Here is a 26,595-nt window from a genome sequence, read left to right as displayed (position 1 = left end):
TCCGTATCTACCCAAAGAATATAAACGGGACCTCAATAGACCAATCTTAAGCCTCCACTCTTTAGTTCGTGTAACAGGGCTCTATCCTTAAATAGATAGAAAATGTATACAGTATGGGCGTACAATAGAGATTAAAATTTTAAAAAAATATATATATAAAGGGGGGTGCCCACTCCCCAACCACGAACGTACGTATATGTCTCAGCTATTTCGATTTATATTTGAAGTCTTTCTTTTGAGTCGTAATTGATAGATTTTAAGGGTGTGTATAGCCACCATAGCAAGAAATACTAACAACAAAAAAAAGTAAAGTACTCCTATAGTCCTATAGTAGTAAGTAGTCCTCATAGGAGTACTTTACTTTTAACTTTTTAAGAACTCGGCGTTTTTCTGTTTATTTATGAAACTATAGAAGAAAGACATTTAACATTTTCACAATGCATGTCCTTCCATAGTTCCATACCTGTTACGATAACAATAACTAAATATAAATAGTAACAAATTTGGCAATACGGAACCCGCCGTGTTCAAAATCGACCCGCACTTGGCACACTTTATTTTACACGGTATACGTAGTTGGTTTTGATGTCGGGTATGGATTGTTTCCTCTCGGATCGACAAATAAAACACGACTAACTGTGAGTTTATTCCCGTAGCCCGATAATATTTTTCACATTCCCCTATTTTTAAAACAAGACAATAGTACATTTATTTCATTCCTAACAAATATTTCGCGCGCCTCGTATCGTTGGGTGTGATTAATTGTTTAATTATATTAAAGTGTTAAACAATTAAGATCGTAAAATGTCATAACTAGTTGATGGTGTTTAATTGTTACTTTTTTAATGAATGTAAAAATAATATAAATTATTGTCCTTTCGTATATAAGACGGACACTATGGGATACTTTTTTTTAAGCTTTTTTATAAGAATTTGTAATAGAAATTCGTGTATCTCACAATTTCAAACAAATGTCTTAAGCATATATTATAGAAATTTTACAAGCCCATAAAATATTCACAAAGTATGTTGGCATATGTGACGTCGAGAGGATAAATTAGAATGCATGCAGTAATTGCAGTCGGGCTGGTCGTCCCGATCCTCAATGAGAGATATAACAAAGGCACACCCTTGAAGTGCGCCGCTCCGCGTCGTGATCCGAGAAAAAACTACGACAACCCTTTGGACAAGCGAAGAATTCGCGTCGACCGCAACAAGAACAAATTGAGCGCGAACGCAAACTATTGTGCGGTACGATTTGCCGAGATAACTCCCGTGTCGAGGAGCGCGGGCGCCGAGCGTCCGTGCGCCGCCGGACGTCCGCGCCCGAGTACGCCTGACACACGGCACTGTCGTCCGCCGCGGACCCAAACTGTCCCGAACTTTCGCACCAACCATTACCAGTTACGTTGCGTGCTGCCAACAGTTCTCTAGGCAAGAGAGAGCGATGTACGTTAGGGTAGAGGCGTCGGCCGTGGACGCGGCTGAACCGTTGTTTCAGTGGTGGTGCGCGCGGGACGCATCTCTGTTATAAGGGGGGGTCCTGGGCAGCGCGCGCTCAGTGTGCCCGAGTGTCCCGTGTTGCGTAAGCGCACTCCAGCGAGTGTACGTATCACGTCTTAGCCGATCCCGCACGCACTCTGAAAACATGCAGCTCGTATTCGCCACCTGTTTCTTGCTGTTCGCAGCCACCCTTGGGCCCGTTGCAGGTATGTTCACGTTATGACATAATTAGTTCAAGTTCATCGGTTATTACGTGACCGATTACTAAATTAGTATTAAATAACGGTAATCTAGGCTTTTCAGTATTTTCAATGTCACAATTTCCCATTAAAAATTGTAATTTTTTATCAAACAAATGTTTTGTGCCCTAGTGTAGATTGAATTTTTATTGAAGTAATTAAAAGTACTCTAAGTAAAATTGATATTTTAACTATTTAAATAGACCTTGAATCTGCTCCAAAAATATCAAATCCTGTTCATCAAAAAAAAAAGAAATAACGAATCGTCCACCTGGTCCAAAAAACTCTATCATAGACGAAATCGCTATTCCTTTGATATAAAAAAAAATAACATGGCATCTACGTCGGTACCAGTATAGGTGGTCTGACCTAGTCCTAATCGCGAGAGCGTCACGACGCGCCGTCAATTGTCCGCGCCGGCATGCGGTCATGTAATTTGTGGTCTACTCATCAAATTTGGTCCGTCATCGAAGGAATATCGAATTAAATATACGTTATAACAGCTCGAATTCAATACCTCTTAAACAAAATATATAATTTAATAACTAACCGTTACTGAAATTTCGATTCCAACTTTAAGATCAAATCTAGGGAAATGGCACCAAGTGTTACTGACGAAAAATGTCTACTTAAACAAATACTTATAAAACCTGAAGCCATAAATTGAGAAAGCGAGAACTAAAGACCTTTAGTGTTCATTGATACATCGAAGGATGTAGAGATTTGATGTGGGCGCCCTAAGAAATGTGTCTTAGATTTAGCCATCATATTTAAGGTGGAAAAAATCTCAATCAGGGTATCCAAAGTTCGAATCTCAGGCACGCAAGCATTAAAATCGATTATCACTTGCTTAAACGGCGAAGGAAACCATCGTAAGGAAACTTTAACACCTAAAAGTTCCTTTAAAAAGTTCTCAAAGGTGTTGGAAGTCTGCTAATTCGTACTTTCCTAATTCAGTAGACTATAGTCTAAACCATTCAGACGATTGCAAAATTTAGTCAACAAGAATTACGTATACAAGTTAATATCCTTAAAGTCGTTGCTGAGTAGCAGAAAAGGATAACGTTGTCTTCGAAAATATCTGAATGCTCCACTCAAAGCTATCATAGAAAACTCATCATTGAGTCTCTATTCTGATGTATATTTATGTCCCTATTCTTATGTGTCCTTTTATTGTGAGTACTATGCCTCAAGACGTGAACACAAAAACCAAGACCTAGAATAGATATCTAACTTCATAATTTACATATCTGCCTGATATGAACTTACTCGATACTCTGTGGGTTTACACTGTTAACCACTTTATTCAACGGATTATCATGTCTATGAGTGTTTCCGTGTTCAGAGATTTCGATAAGGCTTGGTTATTTTGATTAAGTTCTTGGGTGTGGTGTGTTTCGTATTCTGTGTTCCTTATGTTCCGTTTTCCGTGATTATCACGAAGTCTTCTAATTCGCTTCTCACAAACGTTTCAGAGGTGGCGGACAATGGTACTAAGACTTTTTTTTGAGAGAGCCTCCATGCGCTTACATCCTCACTTATAATCTATTACTAATCAGTACACATAGTAATAGTGTGAGCTGTTGATCGGCATCTCAGCTTGGTTGCATTTGACACTGAACCCTCTTCTTTCTGTGATGTCACAATCGGGTCCAGCAATTTGAATCGTAAGCAGAAGCTAATGTAATTCTTTGGCTATTTAAAAAAGTTATGAGTTCTAAACAACTTTTACTCACGTGACTATTACTACAATACTAAATATTACAAGAATAGACTTAGTTCATTCCAAAGATTCTCGCGAATTAAGTCCTACAGACTTACTGAATATTTAAGGCCCATAAATCCTATTTGGGACATGAAGTCCTTAATAATCATAAGTCGTATTTATTAACTTAGAGTTACCTCATCATAAACATAGTGGATGTTATAAGTAAGTGAAGTTTATAATAAACATAAGGGCTTGCTTATGAAAATATATCCTCCTTTATTATGGAATCCAAATCACGCATGCAAAGCAAAATTCTGTAATAACATTATACAATGGATATCCTATGGAACAACTGTCTTTAACGATACCACCTTATTAGTATTTTCCTGCTTTTGAATGAAATAATTTAGGTTTATCATAAGACTACTGTCTGTAAGATTAGATTTTAGAATTTATTTTCTTTTTATGCAGCGAACGTACATAAATTGTTTAAACAATTTAATAATTTGTTTATAATTACAAATATTGATTGTAAAGTATCAAGAGCTTTTGTGTACTTCACGGAAGCTAAAACTGTTGAAGCAATCTTATAACACCTTAAAAACACCTTAATTATATAATTAAGACATCTCATTCCAAAAAAAGGTACCTAAATCAAAATTCCGACTATGACAAAAACTAAAGATTAAAATTCCAACTTGTAAAGCAAAAAAGCCTAGTGGCGCTATTGGTTTCATCGGAATGCGATAAAAATTGCCCAGAGCCGTAGCGCCTAACGCGTTACTAGTTTAAGGTTGTTGTGACCCAAGGGTCCCCGACCTTCATTGTTCAGGCTCTATTACAGTGCAATGACTGCTGCGTCGACAACTTACATTATTTTTAATTACGCCACCGGAGCGATGGAATTTTCTATTTCCGGAAGTATTATTAGCTTCGCGAGAGTAATCCGAGTGAAGTTATGTTGTAAGCGAGGATATATTTTAGTTATTCTTTTAGTTATTAGGGTATATAATAAAACATTATATACCCTAATAACTAAACTTTACTAAAGTAGCTACACTATTAGTACAAATGTTCTGTATTAAGTTGTGCATTTTCCATACTAAACCTTGATAAAAAAAATTCAAGTTTCTTGATAAAAAAATTCAGCCGGCTTTTTTAAATCAACTCGGTAAATTTTACCGAAACGTTCTCCAAAAAACCTAAAATTCCTTTTTTTCATGTGATGCATTTCGAAAAATTAGCTATTCGGTATTAGTTACAGATTGAAAATTACACACTTTTTAGTTTTGTATTTAATTTAACTAAACGGAATATCTCTCATTCATTAAAATTGTTGTAATAGATTTGCCGGCGGCATTTCTAAAGAATGAAAAAAGAAAAAAATAATGTAAACTCGATCGAAACCGATAATATATAGTATATTCAAAATAACATCGTAATTATATAAAAAAATATTTTTCTATTCTAGAAACACACAAAATAAATATAATAATCATTAAAAGATGACCTATACAAGGCATGCACGTTTCACCCCGCGTATTGACTCAAGTGCATGCAGTTTGGGCTGAGGAATGCGAGGTCGGAAGTGCGGGACAACGATGCAGCTTTGTACTTTGCATGAGCCATACGTAAATGAGACTTAGATGAGAGGATATTTCCTCTATGCTCGTACGTTGTTTGAGTTATTAAGATTTTCTACGTCTAGAATTTTATAGTCTAACTTTTCAATAAATTTAATTAGATTGTTTGCGAGGTTTGGTGTAAATTTTTTGAGAATTTATGCCCTTATTTGGTGGATTGTTTTTACGGTTTCTATTTAAGTTCTTTAGTGTTGTTACTGATTTCGTTTGTTAATTGTAAATTAACGAAAAAAGTCAGTTGTTAATGTTGTGAAATATGTGAAATATCTGATTGTAAGCCTAAAATTAAAATGAATGTACGTTTTCTTCATACCTTGGCGTTAATGTTCTTATAAAGCCAAAACTCTACCCAACCAATATAAGCTTCCATTGCCTTCCCATATACCCTACAATGTATTTAGAAATAAAGTTATAATATACATAATTTCTCGTAATTGCAAATTTGATCACATGTATGTGATGAAGATTTTCTTATTGGTAAAATAAGATTGTATTCAACATTAGTAGGATTATATTACGAGTATGGACAATATGCGATTAATTCTGCTTTAACTCGTGTATGATACTATGAATGCTAGCTGTAACATCGTAATCGTAATCTATGGTTACATTTACAAAACCCGATTGGAGTTACAATATTTTACAATTCTTTTATGTAAAATCGCATGTAACATTACAATTCACCTCCGTGCATTAACTCGAGTGCAGCAAAGGTCAAGAATGCGTGAACGAAACGGAACAATACGACAAAAGCTTTTATTTTTCTTACGCACTTTTGCGGTTAAACCAAACATTACACAGCGATAAATTACGTATGTTAGCTATGTAATGTTATAACATTTTCAAAAAGTTCAGTTCTTTGGAAAGCTCGTTAAGAACAGTACCCTTACCATAAGTTTTCAAAACATCCCACAATTTTACGTTACGTTTACTCAATCCATTATTCTGTTCCGTTTGCCTCAGTAGACTGAGTAAACGTAACAATAAGTAAGTGCTCAAATCTTTTTGTCTCCCTCACATGTTCGCAAAAAAGAGACACAAAACATAAAGCGCCATTTTGTCAATTTAGACATTTAATGTTACGTTACTGACACTATAGTTCTGATATAATCTGCTAGGGCGCTGGTTGGAAATTGTATGGGCAAATATGTAAACAAATAATAAAACAGTCATATTTGTCAAAACGTAAAAACTTATGGTAAGGGTACAGAAAAGAACAAAACAGAACCAGAACAGTAGCGATCATAACATAAGCAATTATCAATTAATTGTTAAACGTGTAACCTTACTGTTATTTACTAATGATGTTTCATAGTTTATATATGTAATTATAGTTCAAATATTATATTTAAGTAACTTCTGTGTTTGGACGTGTGTAATTACGGTACCATTACTAACTTTTAATGAAACTAACTGCATACACAATCATCTTGGCCAAGTGCCGTAGACTCTGATGAGATGTTGTTCCAGGCACTTAATTGACCCATTTTGTTTTATTATAAAAGCTAGCACATCATTTTATCGAGTAATTACACGTTTGTCAAGTTCTTTCTTCGTTTCGCAATTTAGAAATAGATCAGCAATATTGTTTTTATGACGTACGAAAATATTAATATTACATTTGCATACACTCCGCGCAGTTTTTACAACGTAAACATCCATTACCATCTGTTACGCTTTGATAATAATTCGGTAACAACAAAAAATCCGAAGCTATTAAGTAAGACGTGTACCTGCTTCTATTTGACAGTGTAAATGCATAGATAATGGCGGTGGGGTTCGTCTCGGCTAAATTGTTGAAAGTCAATGACACTAGGATCGTGAGCGACGATTTATTGGAGTGCAGCGAATTACCCCATCAAGGCAAGGTGGAACTGTTCATGGTTCAAGTGCGGTGACATCATCGCATCACTTATTTCTGGTTTACACTGCGTAGCGCTGTATTCTGTTAGCGTTCTGAGGTAGCAACGAATCTGTGTTTAGTAAAAGTCGTTATGTTGCCTTACAACAGGACTACCCGTTTGTAACTTGCATCACATAAAAATGTACTTCAAGTCGGTGTCGCGAGTTTGAGATCGACGATTCACACCAATCAACATAGCCGGGAGCGATTCCGCTAATGAGCCGTGTCCGCGGTTATCGGACAGGTTATCGACTGGTGCGTAAAAACCGTGGAACGGAAGTGACTTGAGAAAAAAATAGCGAGGGGTGAGGAGGGAGCGACAGGTGTGGGGGTTCAACGGCCGTCGCCTAGTCGCCGCGGAAGGACCGCACTGCCGCTTCCATGGAATAACTATCGCTTATCTGTACGCAGCATTGATTAGTCCGAGCACGGCCGATACATGCCATATGTGACGCGAACTTTTTAATAGATTGTGTCGACGGTGGTTTCTTTCACGATGCGCTTCTTGCTTGCACTTGTGAAGTTTTTATTCGCTGTTTTCTTATAAGGGAGAGTTTATTGAATCTTTGGAAAAAGTGTTAATTCTGCGTTCTACGCGTTAAAAATAAATTGTTAGGTTAAAGTCAAAGTTTTATTTGGTTTTCCTTTACAAATTAAATTAAATTTTTAACAACCGCAAACTTACTTTTCAGAGTGTCTGAGGCTCCATTCCCTCTCACACATTTGTGACAAAAATATATTTGTGGGTAGTTACATGTGTGTTCTTCAATGTGTGTTTATGGCACCCACAACACAAGGAAAACCGTAGAATGGATCCTTTTGTATTTAAGAATCCGAATAAAGCTTAACTTACGTTTACTTTATCAAAAATGCGTGAGAAATAGAGAAAATTGAATCTATTCACCCTTAGAAACTTATGAATTATGTATTAGATAAAAAAGTATAAAACACATAAATTTCTACAATTCTTTATTGTTGCTCTATCCTTATAAGATCTCGTCATAATTTTACGGATACATACTCGTAAAAGCAGGATTAATGTTCATATCGGCGGTGCCGAAAGGATCTAAGTTATATTTATTGTTGCCTCATATTATAAATCCTTTTTTGTCGTCGATAATCTATGCTCATTGGACAGTTGGTGATTATATCGTATCTATCCAGGATGCCAGTCCATTATCTTTTTTAAGTTTAGCGTAACATTAGAAATATAAAGAAATATGTTAGGTATTATATTTTCTTAATACAATCGGCATCCAGTTTGCCAGATGTTAAGCGGTATCGATTATATAAAAATATCTACTATCATATCTGGACAATGTAAGAGTTCGATGTAAAGTTGATTAAATAAGTCTTGCTATTTTCCGCTACGAAACGCATCACAGGGTATCATTGTATTGCATATCTAATAGAAATAGTCATAGTATCACCCCTACTACACGCGATCGGAACTTTTCACCCAAACTCTGTTATGTCAATAATTGTAATCTTGAACTTCTATCTCACATTCTACTATGATCATAGCGTCAAATTAAATGTTTAGATACACTAACATAGAGCATAAAAAACGATTTAGAAAACAAAACGATCATAACAAACTTCACGGGTTAACAAACTGCAACATATGCCGGTATCTAAAAGGAATGCGACCTTCATAGTCTTCTAGTTCTTCATAGAATTGCTATAAATTTAAAGGATTATTAGCACTCGCAAACGTTTGTTTGCCCCGTTGTGTAGACCTGGCCGCATCGGGTTTGATTACTAAAAATAGTCCGGCTGGTGCATTCTTCGTCGGGGTGAGCGGGGCACGCGGGGTGAGCGGGCCACGCGGGGTGAGCGCGGCAAGGGCGGGATGAGCGGGGTGAGCCCGGCAAGGTGAGCGCGCGCCGTCCTTAGCTCGTCTTCGCTCCGTTCGTTCGCCATTATCTCGATCCCTTTTTTGCGTTTCGATCGTTATCCGACCGCGAACAATCCGATCGATGTTCCCACGGACGCCGGCAATCAACAAGTTTCGACAGAACTTCAAATTGCGCGTTTTTTACGCCACGCCGAATTGGAATAATTGGTACATCGTTTTCTGTTTCTTTTGAATCATCGGATAAGTTCAATAATGACTTGAATTCGTTAGATGCTTCGCTAACTTGTCACGTACAAGAACTTTTTCACAATGATCGAGGTATTGTTGGTACCTTGAGAATTACTATTATAAAAAGTGGATAAGGATAAATAAGATGTAACTACACATTGAGCTTTTTTAAGAGTCGGTAATTTAAGACGAGAGGAGTCAATAATGTTTTTGATCACTACATTAGATTGGTGATGAATATGTTAATTGAATAATTTGCTAACGTAGTAATTTGAAAATTTATCCGAAGAGTACTTTTCATTTGACACGGACAGACCGTGTATTGATAACGTTATTGGGTAATTGTTTAACATTGAATACTCACGTGCAGGGTACTAGACAGGTTGCACGACCATGAAATCGTGGGCACCTTGTCCCTGTATAGTTGCCGGTGTTCACGTAATGTATATGCGCAAGCGCAAGCGTTATGTCAGTATAAACAACATTGTACGCGGTCGGTCCTTGGACAAGTGCATAGAACTGCTTCAAGCATTACGTGTTTCGAGCAGTAATGGTCTATTTGTGCCTTTGAGTTTTTAAGTTGGGAGTCTTCTCATCATGGCTGATTTTACGAAATTATATGTGTATTAGGAATGAATGATTTCTTGTTTAACGCTGAAGGAAAGTGAGGCGCTTAGAGCTACATGCTTCAGAGGTATATGAATTTGGTCTTAGCCAGAGTTGGGAATAATACAATAATACATAGTTCCGAGATCGATGATTAACAATGGGAGAGTAATTAATATACTCGTATAGGTGCTTCGTTAGAAATCAGTGTCGGTTGTTACCAGATAATAATAATAACCTTATTAACGCTTTCGATTAGAACTGTTTCAATTACTTCAACTTCTCACGCCCTACGTTTCTACGGCCGTATCTATAACAAACTGAATCACGAATTATGGGGTGGCTACTTCAACATTAGGATGTACTGAACACAGTCGTGAGGCAGTCGCGCGACCGACATGCGCGACGGGTTTGCGTTATGTAATGCGCATGCACGCGCGCGGCGCACCGCACTAGCGCACGCATAACGTGACCATTTATTTTCGGGACGGGTCGGAATATTTTAAGAGATAAAACATAGCCATGAGTACTGACAAATGTGAAAAGTTAGTACTACGTAATAACAGTTATTTTTTAATTTAAAAATATTTAATTTTATCAAATTAATCTGCTTAAAAAATTACAATGCACCTATTATTTCGCTAGTCTTTATGGATTGCTTTTTAAGTATACTTACCCACACAAAGTATATGCTGAGTTGATAAATACAGCCAAGTCTATATTAGTCAACGTCGTCGGTTTGTTGCAAGTCAATTTCAAAATATCAATTATAGTTTTATACAAAGGGTGTATCTAATAATTCATATACCTATATGCGGGACATTATCGTTCGCGCGCGAAAATGTGAAAATTTGAAAGTGGGACTGTCCTACAAAGGGGGAATCATGGTTACGTTACACATGCAGCCTCCACGCCGGCGCCAACATACTGCCACCAGCCAACTTGTTATAGAGATATTTGTTTGCAATTAACATACGCGGCAATTCTAGCTTCGGAATATTTAACCGGCCATTGACGTGCCAAGTTTACCTGTACCCTTAGTATGAGTTTTTACGTTTGCTCGAAAACATTTAACGTTTACAAATGCGCTCATACAACGGCCTCATGGACCATATCGAATTAAAATTCCGTAGTATAAACTACAAAAAAGGAACTATAATGCTATCAAAATTAAATTAAAAATGTAAAAATAAATTTATTCTATTTATATTTGTAAAATTAAATGTCGTTACAATTGACTATTTAGTTTGTTAAAACTGATAATGCGAAATTTTAGTTGCGATATGGTCCACGGGAGTTCTGTATGAGCGAATTCGTAAACGTTGAACGCTTTCGTGCAAACGTAAAAACTCATACTAAGGGTAATGTGAACGCGACTACGACAGCGAGAGTTAGTCTCTGGTTACTTCGTCGTAAATCGTAATCTGATCCTTTATCGGCTGTTTAGCTTTTTAATCAACCGCGCACGTCCACGTGAAGAATTTGTAACGACCCGGACCACCCTATAAGGGTTAGTTCCATCTCTATAGTTATTTTCTTCGCCCATTTCGTATTTTTATAGTATTTTTTCTGTATAAAACTGTTGCGGTCCATCTGATTATAACTTATCACATTAACGTATTTAATATGAAAAAGGATTAGAATCCTACTTGAAGTTAGCTATAGTCGCATTGGAAAGGGCTAAGTTGGTACGCCTGGTATAAGTCTTAACCAACGCAACATTAATTACTTTCCAGCTCAGTGTGTTAGATACGTTAAAAATAACAGCCACACGCGGCCTTCCACAAATACTAAGTGATAAGCGTTCCAATATATTGGAGTGGATGGCCTATTTGAAGCGCGCCGGTGCGAGAGGATCCAACTAGTACTATTTATAGAGTTGCCAGCGTGAAGTCGGCGACCGGTTGTGCAGTGCACCCAGCTACCGCACCCACCAACAACTTAATGTCTTATTTTAAACCGACTCATAACCCGTACACAACGAATCACTTAAGCGTTAGTAATTTTAATTACGATTCCATAAGCCGCAATCCATTTCCATACCGCGTAACACACGTTTGATTTCTCGCTTGTACGATTTATTCAAGGAAACCATAATTATCTCGAGTGGAATGCTACAAAAAGTAACTCGATGGAGATTCTTCGATGAATATTAAAATAAACTAGTTATTATTAGATGTAACTAGTAGGCAAAATTGTAATTAGTTATGTATATGAAACAGAAAATGCAGAATATTACCCGCTGGGCCGTTACAACTTCTACTTTTAAAGCCTTATATGGAACAAGCGCGGCGGGGAAATAATTGCAAACATTTGTTCGATTACGCTAAAAAGCGAGAAATTACTCTCGTTAACTCGTTTTTCTTATGCAATTACAGTGGGGTTACAGAATTTGTAATTATAATTCCTTTGCGCGGCATTTGTTATTCTTTTTGATTCTCTTATAAATATTGAGCTTAATGTGAATAAAATATTTCAAAAATGATTTTCATTATCTTTTAAAACTCGTATTTAAAATATTTCTTTCATAAAGAGCTTTAAGCTTCATTCATGCCGCAATATTACTGTAGAACGTAGAGGCTGTATTCAATGCGGTGGATTGCAGTTCAAACGCTTATAAATTCAATGGCTGTTTCCACTCTACATACTATAGAGTCAAAGCTGGCTTAATAGAGAAATAATTAGGTTGAGTTAGAATTTTTGTTTATATATTATTCATATATGTTTTACAAAATCATTAGTCTTATCCCACTAGTTGAGGTTATTTTGCGCGTGTGTATAAGTATGTATCAATATCATTCGTTTTATGCTCAATAGATTATATAAATTGAAAAGATAAATACGGGTTTTGCTTTTTATTGTTGTTCTTATTGGAGAGATTTAATTTCTGTACTTCTATTCTGTATACACGGGCGGTTTTTTCCGAAAAATACTTTTTGAAAACTTATATATCATGAAAAAAATGATTTTATTCAGAAGATTCAGGAATCATATTTATGATTTAAAAAAAAAAGTCCATTTTCAAATATAAAAAATCAAATTATTTTAAAAGCTATTGACGAGTTAAAATTTGCATAAATTAACTAAAACAAATTATCTAATGCAAGTTTGTATTCAAAAAGTGAGACATTATTTGATTGATCAATTCAATCGGTTTCCGTTAGCATCGCATTACAAAACGACAAATCGGATGTCAATTATTCAAAGTTACATGCGTGTGCTACGCTACGAGAAATTTAGATGCGCCCCGCTCTATGATAGAGTCTCGATACACGGTAGGGTTGCCAAAACTTCTTCGGACGATTGCAATATTTTTGTAAGCTTATAAAAACTAGCAACGAACTCTTAAAAACATAGTTGACACTAATTTTAAAAAGTAATTTTAACAAGTTGTTTATTTTTTATGAAACTATATTTTATATACTATAAAAATATAGCAATTTAAAAAAAATAAAAAAATATATTTTGCTGAAGAAAACTATATTTTTTGTACTTCTTGCATGTTAAACAATGTTTAGTCTCTACTAACGTACTTAATATAAAGTAAATTCTGAAAATATCCGTGCGATTAATCAAAGTATTTTTACGTACTATATATTTATTCAATAGTACAGATCTAAAACGGAAATATAGTAGGTATAATAATATATCATAGTACTGTAGGCAACCCTAATTCACGGTCCTCATTAGTATTCGTTTACTAAACTCGTGCCGGTATCTCGTCGCTACGTAATAATAAATACAACTTCCTCCCATTCAGTCCTGAATGGTGATATAACATGAATTTTGAGAGACAGGATTTACCAAGTCTTAGTCTTCTGTTCATAATTTACTAGAAATTAAAACCTGTTATTTTAACTCTTGGCAGACTTCTTAGACCGCTTTGAAATAGGTAATTAGAGGTAAAGATAATAATTCAATTATACCTGCCTATATATTTTCTATCTACTTTACTAGACTATATTTTGAGGGCAAATGAGTTTTACAACTGACAAGATTTTTTTTTATAGTATAGGAGTAGCAGACGAGCATACAGTCCATGTGATGGTAAGTGGCTACTGCCGCCCATGGACATCTGTAATCAACCCCAGATAGGATTAGATATTCCTAACTGAGGTCGGCCACAAATGCGCCGCTACCCCTGAGGACTAAGCTGGAACACCTCGGAAAAGTCTGTCTCCCTTACCACACCATTCAAACCGGAACAGAAATTATTAGGTAGAAATAGGTGTGGCGGTGGTACCGCCGGAGTCTAACTACAAAGGGTTCTACCACCTTCATGATATTTATTAGAAGACCGATTAAATAGCAGCCATTAGAAGTTGACTTGATCTTAATAAAACTCGAAGTAAAAGTTCTAACATTCATTATATAGTCGAGTTAATACGTACCAAATATAACAATCATAATAGTACTTCAGAATACATATAAATGTCGATCCGCTGCGGCATCACGAAACATAAACACAGCTATGGTCCAAAAACGCATATCATATGTGTGTTACTATATATAATAAAATACCAAATAAATTTAAAAATTTAACTGTAAATAAATTTAAAAAACAATTACATGAGTGGGTCCTTGAAAAATGTTTTTATACTCTGAAAGAATTTATGCCCTAATCATAATTTTATTCTATTAATGATTGACATAAATTGAACAATGCTGTACCTACTAACACTATAAAAATGTATTTTACACGCCAAATATGGCAAATGTGAGAAACTTTCCAATTCTGTACAACCTACTCATCACATTTATGCAAATATATAATTATGACTTATGACTAAAAATATAACATGACGAATAGATAACTTTCCTTAGTGAAGTCGGTTAAAAATTAAATAAATCGATTTCAAAGGGGGTTATGAATCGCATAAAGATTGCTAATAAATTGCAACGCTTTATATGAGTGTCACCTTCGCGATGCGTCATTTGACGTGTGATGGACCGTTATCCGTGGTACGGTGGATGAGTGAGCGGATATCCGGCCGTGGTCGGTCACTCGATACAATGTCCTAAGTCTAGGTTCGTATAGAGAATGTCTTTAATACACTTGTGTATAAGCTATTTACTTTTTGGTGACGGAGAACGGCTTGGTTACAAACCTAACCCTATCTTGATACGGTGCCTCAGTATGTCTGTATAATGGTTCCAAGGACATGATAAATCAATCTATTGGTCGACAACAACTCGCGTGGCGAGGCGATCATCGTACCGGCCTAATACGTATTGGGTTCCGGGTTCAATTCACGGTTCTACATATGTCTACATTTTTTATTAAGATTTCTGTTATATTCTGGTTTGGATGTTTGTACTTTAGTCTTTGGGTACTCAAATAACTTACGATAAATATCTTGCTGATTATCTTTTTTATTAAGGATACAATATACGAGTACCTATGTACCTACTTTGTTTATTGTAGTAGATTTTGCTACAAGTCGAGTTATATTAAAACCAACCAGTGTCTGTGACTGAATCATTCGGTCCCCTGAACGTGTAACAGGGTACGCCATCGTGTCGGGCCGAGGGTCGGTACACCGGCGCATCAGTATGCAGCGCGCGCACAACGATACGTGACCCGCCTCCCGGCTCCGCTCGCGCGTCTTGCTTTTTTATGGAATGGAAGCAAACTTGCGTGCTCGGGTTTGAAGCATGTAACCTCATATGGGATGACAGCATCAACTTTATAACATTGTTGGAAGGAGAAATTGGTTTTTAATTATTGGTTGGTATGTGGTCAGCGCCGTTTGTAGAGATCTGTTACTTATTTCATGTAGAATAAGTAACGTGAAATTCAACGCTTGAGGACTAAGTTAAAATATCTCAAAAATATCTAGTTAATTTACCTTACGAAATGACTTAAATCAGATCACAGCAGCGCTACACTGCCGCTATAAGGCAGATAGAGATATGTCGGCGGTTTCGCCAAATGCGAATCACAAAGCTCTCACACTTTTACTTCCTTGAACTATTTATGCTGTCAGGCTCGCTCACACAGATGGACAACACAATATCAATCCATATGCAACGCCGGAGTCTTCTTGAAACTCTTTTCAAAAACAAAGCACACATCCAACTTTTTATGTCACGCTCGCGTCCACTTTCTAAACGTTTTAACGACCGCCTTTTAAAAGAATATATCGCTTCTTATTCTATATTATTGCATTGCAACGCACTACATCGCAGCTATGGTTCGAACTGGTAGACATTTATTGCATAGTTGTACGAGATCGATGCGAATCTTCGATGCGTACACGTTGACAGTTGAACGATGTTGTACGTCGAGATCGTTGGTCCCAGATATATATTGCAAAGCGCTGAAAGGCTAGCTAGTTTTATTTAATACGACTCAACCTTTAGTTACTTACAGAGTAATGATACTAAGACGGATAACATATATAAGGCGATCATACGTCTTTGGCAGTTCCGCCAAAGTATCTTTACAGATACTGCAATCACTTGCAGGTCCATGGGAGGTAGTTAGAACAGTCAGATGGACTGCATGCTCGTTTGTTACGTTTATTACGTTTCAGAAAACAATGGAACTCATTATTTGCTTTCTAAAATCAACTAATGAATCAATGAAAATTAAACTAAATTTAGTTTAATTAAACATACTCTACCCATCTTGTTAGTATTTAAAACAGTCAATGCATACCCAACAATCCTGAAGTCGCGTTCAAAGAGAACCAGTCAGTAATTTTACATAAGCACCTATACATTATCTACAAGCACAGATAAAGGTACATCGTCTGCATATTGGTTTTTGATGCAAAAACGTCGCCCGCCGCGCACAGTCAGCATTGAGAAGATGTTATAAAACGTAAAAGCGATGTGGTCGAGTAATGCGCGTCATTGTTTATGCATGAGGTTGCATTATGCATGAGTCCCGATGGCACCGGCCTCCTCTAATAGCTTCAAGCCCAGTAGTTGAACTCGGCAGTACAAGAAAGTCGCAATCTTATTTGTATGGGACGGGTAGACGTATTTATGACGTAGAAATTTCTGTCTACTAATACTATATGGTTTTTACATATGGGAAATATATAAATTTTAGGTTGATTATATACAGTAGTTACAAGGTCTAAATTCCTTCAAAAACCCTTACGCCTTTTATAAGCTAAGTCTTAGTACGTTTCGTAATACAGAAAATCTACAAGCATAACTTTAAAAATCTATTTTAGTTGATTGAAATTCATTTTAGCACGTCTAGTTAATTATCTTCTCCGTCAATGTATGCTTTATATTAGTGCATTAATTTTATAACTTTATTAAGGCTGCGAAAATGTTAAGACCTATAAAATAATAAATCTTTAGTCATTAAGTCTGGACATTAATAAAGAGAATTGCACTTAAAATTTACATAAAATTAAAGCTAATTTGTGAAGTTTCATTAGTAGACAGTAAATGAGTAAGACTTTATATTTTGTGTGATTTATATTATCCAATTTACAGAGGATTTAGCATATTAAAATTGATTTGATTTGAGGGGCAACGAACTATTGCATAATGTATTACTTAGGTAAAGTCAAATGTGAGATGATTTTAGCAATTTTTCGACTATATTTTTGTCCTGCCATTTGACTCAACTCCAACTCCTGTAATCTTACATTAGATTGTTCAAAATTCAAATGCATTACTTTATGGAGTTCGCATACTGCTATAAACATTATTGTGTAGAGTTTAGCTAATTATGATATCGTAAATTAATGCAGAAACATGTTTTACATAATTTATCGCATGTTACCTACACCGTTTATTACGAACTTATTGGGGGCAATTTGGCTGAGTTTGAGTGAGATTTTGCTTGACTCTCCTATATGGCTCTGCCCTTGCCCTCTGAGATCTGTTGGAAGCAATACACCTATCGATATTCATCGTCGATTCCACTCGGTAGTATGCAAATCTGACGGACGTAGTTAATTTTCCGTGTCTTTCAACATGCGCCCGGGACGGCGCAGGATGCATTTAATTGCGTTTTATTAATAGTCTCCTGGATAGTTATTAATCAAGCTCAGCGGGTTCACGCACGCCATATAACTAGTTGAAACATGTCACGTTGCTCCCAGGACCAGTATATTTTGTACCTTAACGTTTTACTCATAAGATCCTGATACAGCGTCGTGGTAAGATGAATCAAGTGTTCAAGACGGAAGATTATCTCCTTGCTTATTATAACGTCCGCATCGAGCAAGTGTTTCATAATATCTCGGAGAACACCAGACAAGACCATCCTTCAAGGCTCGCTAATTATCCGCGATCGAGGTGTCAAACGCCGTTAAAATATTTCGAGCTTCAATGAAAAATGATAGTTGAATAGGTGAAATGAAACGTTTTAGCACCGGTGTGTCAGGTTTAGCAAATAATTCTGTTAGCATCTTACAATACGTGCGGCTAAATAAAACGCTGTAATTTCGAAGTGCCTGCCTTTTTATATTCTCTTATACCTATTTGTGTGGTAACAAAAGCTGTTATTATTTTTTCGGGTCTTCTACGCTTACTTTCTCAGCCAATGTACACGACCTTCAAAACGAGATCTAGTTGGCACTTTTGTCCAAATAGAAGACTTCAAAAGTAGTGACATAAGCTACAATAATCCCGAAAATGTCTGTTTTTCCTTTATAAACCCTTCACGTTACCCTCGCGTGTGTCTGGAGGTGTGCGAGAGTGCGCTACACCGCGCACGCAACACAATTCCATTCGCACGTAAGGCGATTTAAAAAGCAAAACAATCCAAGCGGAGATGCAACAATCTGCGTATTTTATTATTGTGCTGTAACTAGCAGCTTAAAATACCACGGCGGAGCTTACGTCGTACGTATGTATTGCTGTCACAGGCCGTCTGGTCTTTTATTCATTTGTAGGCGGTTAGGTTCTCGTTTTGTGTTGCCGTGGCAGGCGCGGAGACCGAGTTCGAGCGCTTCGCTTTATATTTCTTAAAACGAATGACAATGCACTTCCAACGGTGTAATGACCGTAGATCCGCGCCAGCACTCTCTAACTAACTGACTATAGTATTAGCTTGGCAGGTATTGCATAAAGTTTTATAACAAATTTGATCCTAAATTCAAAGTTTAAACAATAATTTATTGGATTGACGTTAATTACAGAAGCGTATAAACGAAAGCGAACCCTTGATCAAATCAGTGTGATGTACACACGCGTATAATGTGTATTTTTAAAGAACGAATACTAATTACTACATTTTCCAATCCTACAAGTCCATAAATTGACTCTACTTATACATAATGTTGGATTTCTATTTAACCCTGTTTCTATATATTTTTATTACAAAATTCCAAAGGGAACGAAAGTTTAATCTACTTACCTATTATAATATTATATATAGGGAGCAACAAAATTGCAGAAATGTAGAGTAAAATGTAATAAACACTGTTCAATATAGTAGGAAGAGCTAATTTTTGCTATTCCTCTAAATGACGACAAATTCGATAACCTTACCTTCAGCTAGGTCAAGCCCCTCTGGAAGAAAAATCCTAGACGCCACTACATCGTTGGCATAATGTTATTCGCATTTGACTTCATCCGCGGACAACTCAATACATTATACAATTATGGAGCAATAAAGTCAGCGGTCAACCGCAACAACTGGGCATTGAATTTAATTGGGCACGTAATCTCGGAACGGAGGTCCGACCACAAGACACGGTTGATCAGTCCGTTCGTACGTCCTCTGTATTCGTAATGCAACACTCTTTCCGGTTATGTATAAAAAAATTTAAACGTCTTCCCGCAGTTTAATAGCAAATTCAAATTAATAATTAATTCAAATTAATAATTAATTCAAATTAATAATTAATTCAAATTAATAATTAATTTAATTTATATGATTTATATTAATAATTAATTAATTAAATTAATTAATGATTCAAATTAATAATTAATGTGAATAATTAATTTAGTAATTCTTTTCTAAACTTATGATTATTTTAATGTTAGCAAAGTATATAATAGTGATAAGGCGAAGGTAATAAAAGGAAGAGGTAGTCGCAATGAATGTCCATTTTATGGACAGCGCAAACGTTTTGGGTAGAAACTTGTTTTTTTTATTATTTTTTTAAGAAATATTCTCTACGGATAAAAATTAAAGTGGTGCTTAGAAGTAGGTGCTTAGAAGTATAAAATAGAAATATTATATTCTACAATCTCAGACTTGAAATTTAGTATAATAAGTACAGAGCGGGTATGAACAAGTCTACAATGCGCTGGTTTCCTAACACAATTTTAATATATTTCCGTTTAAGCATGATTGATGATGGTTTCTGTAAGGTCCTTGGAAAACACACGAGTCGGCTTTTAAGACCAGACCAGTTGTTTGTCCATCAAATCGTCCCACGTTGCCCGTAATGAATGAAGAACGCGACATTTCTCGGGGTCATATTCATTTTTGTAAGCCAACAACTATTCATTGTCCCGTCCGTCCCACTTCGCGTCATTATAACTGGGAATGAATTGTACCACAATAGTAATGAAGACAGGAAATTTGGTAATAACTCATATATAGGTTGCATTAACTGTTCTCTCTGCATTTCCTGTTTTTTTTTACCTGTTAAATGTATTCTGAATGGTTTTATGCAAAAATCTTAAAGTTAAAAAGTACTAGTAAGTGCACTATGAGAAGTAATTTAAATTCTAAAATGCCAAAGATTTAAAAAAATATTGTATCAGAATTATCCGAAAGAATACTCATTAGAATACCTATTTTCGTCAACTCGTCAGGAATATTATTGTATCTTTTTCCATGTACAGCATTCCAAAACAAAACGACACATTATTAATAATAACGAAAAAACATAAATGGTCATGAAATCCCATATTTATATTTATGGATAGATAATAAATGGTCACATCACGATTTAAGCCTTACAGGAAGAATAATACTCTCTTAATAGTAAATTTTCACAAAGCCTTATTTATTGTTTCAGCTCAAAGGATAACCACGATTCAATTGGATGGAGTGCAGTACTTCATATCAAGAATGAACCCTTACAGTCCGGAGCTGAACTATTTCCTAGCTTATCAATACTGCAGGTGAGTCCACTTTCCAACGTCTGTAATTGAATAAATCAATTTGAGCTCGGTAGTGAGATATTATCTCATAGTTTACCTGAAGGTCGTATCATAATTCTCACGACGTGAATTTCTCTGAGGTAATAGTTATATCGTGACTCGTAATGCTTATCCGTCTTATCTGTACCCTTGTAGCTGAGGTCCTGCCATAAGTGCGCACAGTCGGGTGTTAACAAGCGTACCTGGGCTTGGCTCCGAACCAGGAAGTGTAGGGACATTTGCATTACCGTTAACGGTTCTGGGAACATTCGAGAACAATATCGGCAGCTCGGTGGGCTTCCGCGAGACGCTTGTGACGTTAAACACCATGCGCAGGACCAGCAGTTTTATTGTACTGCGCTCTCACGAATCCATTATAAGGTTATGATCGTGGATTCCAGACTTTAATGATGAAATTAAGGGCGTGTCCAACTAGCATGGGAAAAAGGCTTTACGTCGTGATATGATTAAATTTCAATAAAACGAGCATGCTTGGGTCTAACTCGGAACGAAGTCTAAAGATGACACATGATAGGCGGGTATGGAAGTACAGCACATTCTAGCAACCTCGACTTTGACTCTATCGTGGGCACGTTCAAATGCTTAAAAAGGTCAGTCGCCTCATCGTCGGTCACGATGTCCTTCTATAGTTGCCGTCACGACCTACATATTTACAGTTCAATTGTTAACGATGTGGTGAGTGCCGCTCGCATGGAAGAGTTTTGTTTTTGTGGGACAGTATTTTGCAGTTGCGTGTTGTTCGTACTTCGTATAAATTTCTTGGTACTACGTAATCGATTAAGGTCGCACCTCGTCAGGTGGATCGCATTAAATTGACGCAAAAACCGGACAAATTCGTCATCCGATATGACAAGCGCATCGGGGCTGAGATCGACATCTGCTGCGTGACGAAGTGTCATGCTACGTAGGCAGAGTATCGCTGGAACCGTGGTAAATGCGAAGTGTTCGTCGCTCTGCCACGATTACATTTAGTAGTGATCACAAAAAGCAACGGTACCTACATGACTATCATTTGCCATTTTTTCCCTGTTCCGTAGTCACGTTTCGTTGACGACATTGTAAAAGATGATAGAAATGCTGCAGAGTCGTGAATTTATTTTTACTCGACTATTTTATACAAAGCATCAACCGACGTAGAACTGGTATTGCCATTTGTAAGGAGGGATTCAATACGAAAAGGAATTAAATTATAAAACGATACGTGTAGAAACAAATTAAAATTTGCATATTTATTTTTTATGCGGGTCCGTCATTTACTGAATGCTGATGAAGTCTGAACAAAAACTGCAAAACCGTTATGGTGATACAAATACGTAGATATGTCGAAGATACGTCAATGGGAACTGCAATTACTTCGCAGGAGTCGCTAATGAATTCAAGTCGAGTATAATTTATGACATTTTAATTCGGCACAAGGAGAAATTACGTGGCTCGCATGCGGCTCTTTGAAATTTGCGAATACGACTTTCGCAGTACGATAAGAACATTTTCTGGGTAATATCTGTGTAATTTGTATTACACGTTTGTAATTGTATAATGAATACCAACAACAATATAGTACGTGTATTAATATATGAACTGAAATATAGACTTTAATAAATTGTCAAGATTTGGTGAAGATAAAACGATCAAGTCTACTTTGATATTATGCGTTACAAATATTGAGTAATTGGACTGTACGTTAAACAGGATACTTACTAATTAATTGGAGTATCGATTCAACCCCACCTTTTGATAATACGGGACTTTAAGTGGTGAATAAATTCTAAGAATTCACTCTTGAACTTGTATACGCCTGGAATGTAGACCCGTCACTACAAGGCCGGAACGTGTCTTTAACGGATAAATAGCATCTCGATAAACAGGATTTGCCATGTAGTCGCTGTGTGGACTTGCGGAGTGCGATTACCCGAGGTGGTATTTAGCTAAATCGTGTATTTATGGCCTTAGCAAAGCGGGCCTACAATCTTTGCGATATAAGCCAGATATAACCTGTGTCGTTTGCTTTATTCGCCCGATCGCTCGATATTACTGCACTTAATATAATTCTGTAAAATATGCGCTTGTAAAGTTCACTATTTATAGACTACACGGCCACTTTAGATAGGTAAGGACTAGGCGTTCGACATTTATCGCTCATTTATATTACACTCAAGTTAATGCATTGATGCAAGAGTAACGTAACTCTTCTTTGTCTAGAATGAGTCATTAGTATAAATGTATGCCCAGGTCGTTCGATATAGATACTTTTAAGTATAAATAATTTTCAACCACTTACAAATATAAATTTTGATATTTTCTTTTAGTATAGGTATTGCCAAGTTAATATCTTTAAGCCATGGTTACCTTTAATTAGGAAGATACTAAAATAGGTTTTAGAAGTACCTACTGCCAATTTGCGACTCCTATAAATAAACATGAAGTTTCTTGTTTCCAGATCGCTCGGTTTACAGCTCGCATCGTTCGAGACCAAGGAAAAGGCTGATTCAATAACGACATACCTCACTAATGCCGGTAAGTTACAGCATCTTTTGATTATTACTAAATCATTACTGTACCATTATGGAGTCTATTGGATCTTAGGATTACTGAGTTCTGGGTTTACTGGTCGCTGCAATAACTCTCAGGGGTGTCTCTCTCAAAGTTTCTTGGGGAAACTGAGCTTTCGACTTATTAAGTTCTGCGCTTACCGGCCTCTGGGCTTACTAGGCTTTGGACTTAGGTACTGGGCTCTTGGCTTATTGGTCTCTAAGCTCTTCTTGTTTCTGTACTAGTTAAAAAGTTTACAATCATTATTCAAAATTTTCTGATATCAGGATTCTTTTCCCTTAGCCGTTAAAGCCAACGATAATTAAATTAAAACACATACCTACTCGTATAAGGCTTCTATAATGCTGCGTTTCGGGTTGATTTCGTTCAAACTTCAATTACGCTGCTCATTATAGCTTCCTATATTTAAAATCCAATAAGTACCCATTGGAGCTATATTCTTAAGTGAACTCGTAAACAAATTATTGTTGAAAGACAGTAATCGCAATTTTAGTAGTACACATTGGCAAAAGAAAATGAACAAGCGTATATTAGCGTATAAGCGTGAGTTAGCAATAAAACTAATAATGAGACTCTTTTCTAGCTTCTATTAAACTTCATATGTACTTATCGGATTTGTTCATTTTACAAGTTAAATTTTAACCCACTTATCTGTACAATCATTTATATTCTTTCCAGGTTACAACAAGTACGACTTCTGGACATCTGGCAACAACCTGGGCACGGACATGTACCTGTGGATGAGCACGGGGCTGCCGTTCAACGCCACCTTCAACTACATGCGGAGGATGAGCTTGGACGCGCCCAGCCAGCACGCCGACGACAGCATGGACCCGCTGGACGTGCCTCAGGGCAGCACCGCACCACAACGCACTGCTAGGCATGGGTACGTAGTTTTATGGGTTCCGTACTATGTCATTACAGTCCATCTATTCGTTTATCCGTGGAAATATTTGCACCGTTGATATTGCTATTCTGTCAATTCATATGGTTTTCGCTAAATGAAAACGGGGCATATTTTCCAAAATTCGATGTGGATTCGAAAGCGATCGTTTAAAATTGATCGTGATCGTGATCATCATGCAAATCTGGTCAAAAATTTAACAACATGTCTTTCTGTCAACGACTGTATACTTGGTGGATGTTTTAAGGGTGGTTAGGAAAAAGGGTAGAAAATTAAATCTATAAAACATTATCATTGACCAAAATATTAATTTATCCCTCTCCTATTCATAAGTATATGACAAATACGACACTGTTTGGCAATTAGGTATATGGTAATTTTATTGCTTCGATAAAAATGTTTATTTCTCTTTTTCATAATTTTTTTGGTTTTCCTCATACATGTTTTGCATAAGAAATAGTCTGTTTTCCAGAACCGAACACGTGATGACTAACGGGTGCGTGGTGCTCAAAGCGCCCACGTTCCACTGGGAGCCGCAGCACTGCGGCGAGATCAAGGACTTCATTTGCGAGCAGACCCGCTGCTACTACTACAACTACGGCTCCATCCCCGTGTCCTCCGCGCAGGGGTAATGCCAGGTGAGATGCCAGCCGTCTCCGGAGGCCCGCTCCCCGACAAGCCGCGCGCTCTCGACTCTCTTCTCACACTAGTAATCGCACAGCTTTCGAATCGAGCACCTATCGTAAATATGTCATCAGGACGACATAACCAAATTAATGTCTAGTTTTTCGAGTAGTTTGGATTGCTAACATATGTTTTACCAATAGTCGGTTGTATAACAAGCGCGCGGGCCCGCGGGATTAGGCTTCTGCGCCAACCCAACCACCAAACAAGAGCCCTACACCCAGCAGAATTTAATTTTTTAATAGATTTTTAGCTTTCATTGCAAATAAAAAAATTCAAAATTATTGAAAACTTTGGTGGGTGGGTGAAGGGGGCTTTGCTTGGTATCTCTTCAATAAATTTTCAATTTAATCATGCATAATGAGTCTTGCAACTTGAATGTGCTTGCAATCATGGTTGCAAGCGGCTCTCTAACATGAGGGTCGGTATTCGTTTTGTCCGTCAGGAAGCCGCTATCGCTGACGACCACGACGACGGCCCACCCTCTTACGTCGTCGTCGCCGCCACCGCCGCGCTCCGAGCACCTTCCGACCCACTTCACGCTGAACGACCTTATCGGCAAGCTACGCCCCTCGTCCCTCGACGGCCTCCAGTCGCCGCACCTCAAGAGCGGTGCGCTGCTCAAGTCCCCACCGCAAATCGACTCTCACTACTCGCGAGCTGCCGACGCGCACCCCAAGGAGCACGAACAGGAGCAAAAGGAGGAACCGACTCAGGGTCCGTACGACGACGAGGAGGGCATGGTCGGGGACGACCCGGCGTCGTACCTGAGCCACGCGGCCCGCGACGCGCCCGCCGACGACGCTCCGTCCACCGTCGAGCCGGAAGCCACCGAGCACTCCGTCCACGCCAGCGGCATGCTGGCACCCCCCGTCTACTAGCCTTCGACTCGACGGCCACGCTTAGAATAAACTAACCGTGACGATTACGTATTCTTACTACCAAAAGTATTATTCGATAATTTTAGGCGTTTTGTATGCGAAGCGTTTTAATTTGTGCTTGCTTTTAGGGTGTATGCCACCGTAAACTTTTTATTACTAGTGAGAGGTTTGTATGTAATAAATAGGTATTATGTAATCTAGACCACGTCTGTGGTGGGAAATGTAAGGTTTTAATGGGGCAATAATTTCTAACTATGAAGGTGCTGGCGACTCGCCACTGGCGACTTGCCTCCGTCTTCAAAAACATCACAACGAATATTCTACGAATTGTAGGTACCTAACTTCGCTGAGATAATTTAAGTAGACGCATCAGATCTCCGGTATTCCATTTAAACCGTTTAATATATGATAGTAATTTAATATAAGAAAATTTTTCGGATAATGTCTGGACATATCATTTGGAATAATGGTTTAAGGTAGTGTTTATAATGTGACGTACCTAGTTAAGTATATTAAGTTGAAACTCAAGAATTTAAAGAATAGTGATGTAGCGAAGTTAATAAAATTTAAAATACAATCGATACTAATGTTTTATTTCGCCGATTTACTATTTCCTCATAACATACATACATAAATATACTTTCTATACTTGAAATCATATGGAATGCCATGCATTATAAACTTAAATGGGAAGATTATTTTTAAAGTACTTAAAATACACTACTGGAAAAAATGAAGGGATCAAAAAAAAATTCCAAATTTTTCGGTAGTTTTCAACAGGCCGTAACTTTGAG

At 37.1% G+C, this 26,595-nt stretch overlaps 2 protein-coding genes across 6 annotated transcripts in view; one reads left to right on the top strand and one right to left on the bottom strand.

Annotated features, from left to right (window-relative positions):
• The window catches only part of LOC140751156 (cytosolic carboxypeptidase 1), a 98,953-nt gene that overhangs the window by 32,962 nt on the left and 39,396 nt on the right, over window positions 1-26,595 (bottom strand). The window lies entirely within an intron of this gene.
• Window positions 1,544-26,382, top strand: nw (narrow). Of its 4 annotated transcripts, none has more exons than XM_073085050.1 (6): window positions 1,544-1,709; window positions 20,638-20,743; window positions 23,220-23,296; window positions 24,011-24,218; window positions 24,709-24,864; window positions 25,366-26,382. In XM_073085050.1, the coding sequence occupies exons 1-6, from the start codon at window positions 1,649-1,651 to the stop codon at window positions 25,799-25,801; spliced, it is 1,044 nt and encodes a 347-aa protein (XP_072941151.1). In that variant the 5' UTR covers window positions 1,544-1,648; the 3' UTR covers window positions 25,802-26,382. The 4 variants fall into 4 exon arrangements, with proteins under 4 accessions (XP_072941151.1, XP_072941149.1, XP_072941162.1 ...); XM_073085048.1 differs by having other exon boundaries at window positions 24,697-24,864; XM_073085061.1 differs by having other exon boundaries at window positions 1,547-1,709; window positions 24,709-24,874; window positions 25,366-25,505.

This window comes from Epargyreus clarus, unplaced genomic scaffold (assembly GCF_041222505.1).
Source record: "Epargyreus clarus isolate Ecla_fem2 unplaced genomic scaffold, WU_Ecla_fem_2.2 ptg000003l, whole genome shotgun sequence".
NCBI classification, from domain to species: domain Eukaryota; kingdom Metazoa; phylum Arthropoda; class Insecta; order Lepidoptera; family Hesperiidae; genus Epargyreus; species Epargyreus clarus.
Note: the sequence above shows the minus strand (reverse complement) of the source record. Positions and strands in the feature narration are given on the sequence as shown.